General features: G+C 50.0%; 1 protein-coding gene across 3 annotated transcripts in view; it reads left to right on the forward strand.

Moving 5' to 3' along the window:
* The window catches only part of LOC127750719 (uncharacterized), a 17,078-nt gene extending 11,568 nt beyond the window's left edge, over positions 1–5,510 (forward strand). Inside the window, exons 4-6 of one of the 3 annotated variants that reach the window (XR_008011824.1) lie at positions 4,084–4,359; positions 4,781–4,926; positions 5,019–5,510. Coding sequence is in view for 2 of the 3 variants with exons in the window: in XM_052273084.1 (XP_052129044.1) it covers positions 4,113–4,359; positions 4,781–4,926; positions 5,019–5,246 (621 nt within the window). In the remaining variant the exon portion in view is untranslated. Of the gene's footprint in view, positions 1–4,083; positions 4,398–4,780; positions 4,927–5,018 lie in introns of those variants that run through there. The other 2 variants (XM_052273084.1, XM_052273085.1) reach the window with 2 other exon arrangements.
* The last annotated feature ends 1,035 nt before the right edge of the window (positions 5,511–6,545 follow it).

The raw sequence follows: 6,545 nt of genomic DNA on the forward strand, positions 1-6,545 counted from the left end.
TTTGTGTTATAAGTTCACCTTCAATAACTCCAAAAACATTTAGACAACTATTACTCTTAACGAAAGTACGAAGCAGGGCGCGGGGCGCAGGGCGAGGCGCGGGGCGGGGCGCGGGGACGGTGACGGGGCTTGGGTGGCACTGCGAATCGAGCTCACGCTCACCTACCTGGTCATACTGGTTGATCAGGGACTTCAGCATGATGCTCACCGAGTTCCACCTCGTCTCTACTTCTTGGGACACTCGTCTGTCAAGGGTCTGGGACAATCCACTAGTCTTTAAGTAGGTCACAAGTCCTTTAGCTAAGTGCACCTATGTAAAAGAGTTTAACGACAATTAATTATTACATTTTGTAAAGTCGAAATAACTACTGCAAACCGTTGACGTTGACTGACCTGATGTAGTATTCCCAACACTGAAACGTTATCTTCTAGCGCAACCTGCATTTCCGTGACGAAAGCGGGCTCATTGCCATTCGGTTCTGGGTGCAGATGGGCGCGCAGCTTTGCGTATGAGGAACTCGGAACGTGCCCTGTGCCCTCGAGGGGCGTAAGGAAGTCCACGAGTTCCTGTACAAGCTCGATGTCATGAGTCAGAGCAGGGCCATTGATTGCTTCCAGAACAGCAGCAACCTAATATTACAAAAATTAAATTAGTGTCATATTTTGGGCGGAAAGCGGAAAGTTGACGCGGTGTGCGGTGAACTTACCTTGCGCTGGTGAGCAACTATGGACGCGAGCATAGGCGCATAAGAAAACAGGTGTGGTGTTGGCATGACGATAGTTTCTCTCAGTTTCCCTATGTTGACCTCAGTTTTCTTGATTGCCCGTGCTACAGCCTCAAAATCTTTACAAATTTGCATAGCTCTGTCGCTAGCTGTCAACGCCTTTTTCCGCAGCTCTAGAAAGGTGTAACTTAGAGTTCCCTGCACGACTGTGTTGAGAAGGTGGGCGGTGCAGTCTTCGCGGGGGCAGTCTTCAAGGGCTTTTTTGATATTCGCACCCCGGTCAGTTATCCACACAATTTTATTGAATTGACTTGCGGTAAAGCCTAGCTCAACCAATTCTTTAAAAATAGCATTTCTGATATTTTTTGCACTTTTTTCTTGCTCTACAGGAAATTTTGCCATGACTAAATAATGCGTTTCCTGGCCAGTGCACTGTGCGTTGTTGAAATAGGCATGCACGTCAATGAAATTATACTTGTTGAAGTCGTCTGTCCACATGTCTGTGGAACAGCGGCAGCGGTCACCCTCGATGGCCTCCTTCACTCTCTTCACGACAACTTCCCGCGCTAGATTTGCATTCTTTTCCAAATGAGCGGACAAAGTGTTGACACCGGGGACCAGGTCACGTGCGTCGATCCGCCCCCCAGCCAGAACAGTGATATCAATGGCTTGCTGCAGCACCTCTACAAAACTATCACTTGTCAAGTGATTCATAGAACTGAGCGTGTACGCGCTCATGTCCGCCAATTTATCTACGAACGAGGTTTTGGCACCTGGTGGCAATGACTTGAAAGTGGGGAGAATATAGTTATCTATCTCTGCCGGTTTGCATGATATGAATTGTTTTTATATTGCGGTAAATAAGCAACCTTTTCCCTTCCAATAATAATTCGTAGCTCGAAAACCGGCTGAGATAGAGCCTTCTCCTTAAAATTTTCACCCAGGGGGCCGTAAAATTGCATGTTTAGTCAAGGAAAAAATAAGCCCAAAATTGAAGTTTTCAAAACCACCTCTTATGGCAGGCCAGAATAACAGGCAAGGTAGGGTTATGAAAACGTTAAAGGAAAAAACTTAAAACATGTTTCCAGGAGTTTTCATCCAAAATGGCGCCTGGAAAACACTATTACAACCCAAGAATCGAAAATAAGCGATATACGACTTACCCTATTTTACAACCGGGCACGCAAACTTGACATGGTTTACTAGCGAGCTGTTTCCAGTTTTTTTTGGCTGCTATACGACAAAAACTTCTCGCACATCACGCATTGCACGGCTCCCACAAGCGCCCTTGCATTTGGGTCCTTGACCTACTTTAGGTGATCCCACATATTAAACGAACCGTCAGCCGCCACCTCTTCCTCCTCCTCCCCCTCCCCCTCCCCCTCCTCACTCTGCCACTTCTTCACCAGGATGTACGTCTTGTCCCTTACTTTTTCTCAATCTCGGCCAGCCTCTGCATGACGCGCGCGCGCTTGCTGAGGACTGGGCCCCCCTGCTCGTGCAGGGCCTCGGCGTCGTTGGCGTTGGAGGCGGATGGGGATGGTGCAGAACCGGGGTCGGCGGGAGTAGCACTCGCACCACGCTGTCCGGCACGTTTACGGGGCGTCTGCTTTGCTGACATGACACTCGACGAAATACCACACACACAAGCTAACTAGTTAGCACTCGCCACTAGAACAGACTGACGGCCAGCTCTGTCCCGGTGCAGTAACAAAAGCTCGGTTGGCGGATTGATTCGTGACAAGTGTCATGGCAACGATAGCAGACGGCTTCGAGACCGGGATTCAATCTAAAAGTAGTCCCCGCCCACACTCAACTCACACGCCGCACCCGCCCCCGCCCCGCCCCGCTCGGCGCTCGGTCTTCCCTCCCATCTCCTAATTCGCATTTCCGTTTCGCTTATTTGTTTCCAGTTCGTTACCGACGTGATGACCGTTCATGCACAGCGCTCGGGTTGTAAGGTGTTTGTTCGGCTTCGCGTGCTTCAACTTGAAAAAGGGTTATAGCGGGGTTATAGCGACTGCTTGTTCATATTTAAGTGCGAAGCCACCCATAACTTGGGTCAGTCAGGCATCGGTCGGCCCATCCCCTGCGTTCCAGCTAGTACTGGTCTGGCCGAGAGTGCACAGCTGTCGCGCCGCACGCACAGGCTTTGCGTGCGGTAAAGCGCAAAAAGCGAAGCCTCAAGTCGTGCGTTTTGCACTGTGCGTCTCGACGCGGCGCAGGAGTGATACTGTGAAAAATGTCCTCGTAAAGTTACGACATTTCTTGTAATTTGGAATTACAAAATAATGTAAATTTGCGACGGCCCATTTTCGCTCCTCGATCAATTCCAAGTCGATAGAAAGTGATTGTACTTTTACAATTTTAAGTTCTAATTTTACGGACTCATATCATGGAAAATTTTCCTGTAAGCTTACGATTATTTTTCAGTGTATGGGAGGGGGGGGGGACGACTACTCAGCTTCGGTGGACGGTTGTCGGGTCCGGCTTATCCCTTAATTGTCCCCTCCCGCTAACCGTAAACGAGTCGTTGAATTTAAGTCCCAGTTCGGTAAATATTTATTTCACTTCATGCTCCCTGTTTTTCTAAGACTGACGAAATTTGAATGGCAGTTGTATGCCAAATACGAGCCTATGGCTGGGCCCTGGCAAGGTGACCGGCGGTGAGAGACGGAAGGGGAAGAGGACTGGGGTTTCATGGATGGATGGCGGCCTCCAGTTCCGCTTATCGCCGTAAACTGACACTCCCCACTTCCATGAACTAAGTACTTTTGTACAGCCAGAAGTATGCACAATTTTTTATGCGTAATTGTGTACAAAATGTGCATAATGCACACTGTACATATTTAGGCATAAAATTGTGCATAATAAGGCTGTATGAAATTTTATGTATGAAGTTTTATGCACTACAGAATGCATAAGGATGTAGTGTGTGTTGGATAATATGCTGACTATCGTGGTCCCGAAAGGAGTTCATTAATACCCTAGTGCCTTCATGGAGTTACGAAATTTCTCGTATCACTAAGAACATGTTCTTTGCAAAACGAATTCTAATTTGAGGCCCGGTATGCGCACGTGAAGCCTTTTTAGACCACATTGAATACTGTCGGCTTTTCGGATTTTCAGTTAAACATCTTTGGACCAGGTGTCCAGGCTATGATATTACAGTACTTTGGGTTGCCTATGAACTGGCTGCCGACGCGGGGTCCTAGAGGGGAAGTGGTGGGGGCGCTGCTACTCCCTCACCACCCACCCCTCGCATGCGGCCCCTACAGCCAGTGCTTAGGCAAACCAACGTGCTCATGTCTTAGCCTTGGCACCCGGTAAATACGCAACAAATTTCATATGATTTCAGGAATTTTAACGGCAGAGGCGGTAGGAGCGATGAGTCCCCAGACGTGGGAGGCTGTCACAAGCGCCGTCGGCCAGGCGATGGCCTCCGCGCCTGGGCACTTCCACGCTACCGCTGGCACGTCAACCGCTGGCACGTCAACCGCTGGCACGTCAACCGCTGGCACGTCAACCGCTGGCACGTCAACCGCTGGCACGTCAACCGGCAGCAGCGGCTCCCAGGAACACAGGGGGTGGTTGCAGCCTCCCGTCGTCGTCATCAACGACGACGACAGCGACGGTAAGGGAATATTCTGGGTGTCCAGGCTAAGACATGACAGTGCTTTGGGTAGCCTATGCATTGGCTGCAGGGGCTGCGGACGCGGGCCAGGTGGTGGTGGTGGTTGGGTGGCAGATCCACCACCACTCCCCCGCCAGCGCCTCGCGCCCGCAGCCCCTGTAACCAGTGCATAGGCAACCCAAAGCACTCATGTCTTAGCCTGGACACCCACTACACACATCTGAACATTTTTATGCATAGCTTGCTGGTCTGTTAACATACTCCGCTTACGCATTTTTTAATACGCCCGTTTGAACAAATTTCTTCATACTGGCGTCTGAAACAATGCGTAACTGAGCATGTGCACCGATGTCAGTGTGCCTAATTGGCTAATGTGAGGCTTGGGTTCTACTTTACCAGTTTCTCTTTTGTAATTTCAAAGGATCTCCCGGACCCGGACATCCCCGTGGTCCTGGGCGCACCCGCCGGGCCGCCACAACAGGGTTCGGGCCCGGTCGAGGACGAAGTGAGGGCGTATCTCGACGAGCCCCTTGGAGTGGATTTCGATCGCACAAAGCAGTTAACGAGGTGAGTGCGTAGAGTAAGTTTTGCCAAACGTAACGAAAAACAATCGTGCGGATCATTTCAAAAAAGGTATTTTTTTTTTTTTTTTAATTCAGGCTGATCGATTTCCCCTTTTGGCAATGCTTGCCCGGCAATACCTGTCCATCCCGGCCTCAAGTGCCGAGACCGAACGTACTTTTAGTGAAGCAGGGTGGATTCTAAACAAGAGGCGGAAGAGGCTCTGCATGACCACCGTAGACGATTTGATCATCCTGCATGCCAACTGCAAGGACAGGATTAGGGAGCGCCTCAGCAAAAGAAAGCGGCGCAAGGGCCCTGACTAATCTATAATTACTGATCTCTATCTTAATTTTTTCTATTTTCGTCCAAGACAACGAGACGACAGTCTCTCCCAATTTGTTTATATTTTTTGTTTGTAAATGAAAAGAGTTTATTTTATGTTGAAATATCTAAAAATATATAGACATATTTTTATTTATAAAAGTATGAGAGCAGGGACAAGAGACATGAATTCTGATAATATGAATTCTATTAAAACTATGATGTTCAATAAATATTGAAATTTGAAAGTTACCGGCCGCTATCCGCTACCCCCCCCCCCCCCCCCCCCTTTTCCGTTCCGACACACACACCACACACGCAACGCACACACCGCATGAGCATGAGACAGCGACAGCGAGCGACTGGCCGGTGGCCTGGCCGCCTGGGCCCGGCCCGGCACGGCACGGCACGGCCCGGCCGGCGCAGTCTGCTCTCTCCTCCACACCTCTCGCAAACGAGACTCGTTGACCGGAGCGGGTCCCGCCGGGTGGGACGAGACAACAGTGCGAGATGGGACGGGAGAGCGCGCTGAGCGGGACAACCCGAGCGGCGTTCGGGAGCGAATGCCGACCTCTGCTGTGGGCGCTGCAACAAGAAAGGCCATCGAGCAGCTGAGTGCGAAACTCGGCGCGAGCAGGGGACTGCTCCCGTTCCTCGCCCTGCCCCGCCCGCGGGAACTCAAGCCCCGGGAGCCGATGGAGCAGCCGTCGCTGCGGTCGCTGCTGCAGTCGAGCCCGCTGGAGCAGTCGCGGCCGGAGCTGTGGAACCTACACCTACAGACGAGGCCATGGATATCGAGATTTCTGCCGAGGAGGAGAGCGCGCTGCTTCAAGCAGACACGGCCTAAAGAAGAAAAAAAGGTGTGCTTGCTGTGACTTGTGTTCTGACTAACTGAAACTGAATTTGCTCAAAGTGCTACTTTTGTGTGTACTGCTAAAAATAGTGGGTTCTAGTAGAAATAAATGATTATTTTTGTACTGCATTGTAACCTAGCTCTAATCATTTTCCTTTTGTCGAAGTATCTTTGACTCAAACTGAATGAAATTAAATCGCGCAACTGTCACAGATCTGCGCCTGAAAGATCTGATGGGAAATTGAGGATTGAAACAGGTTGACACTACGAGAAACAAAGAGTAAATAATCACTTGAGAACACTAACACGAAACACTAAATTTAAATCAGCTGACTTCAGTATCTGGAGCGAGCTGCTGAAAGGAAGAGACTCGGGAAACTGCCTTGACTTCATCTCGGCCAATGAGATGGCCAGAGGGAGGGGAGGGTAGACCAGTAAGCTGTGACAG

The sequence above is a fragment of the Frankliniella occidentalis genome, unplaced genomic scaffold, assembly GCF_000697945.3.
Source record: "Frankliniella occidentalis isolate FOCC.00 unplaced genomic scaffold, Focc_3.1 Scaffold244, whole genome shotgun sequence".
NCBI classification, from domain to species: domain Eukaryota; kingdom Metazoa; phylum Arthropoda; class Insecta; order Thysanoptera; family Thripidae; genus Frankliniella; species Frankliniella occidentalis.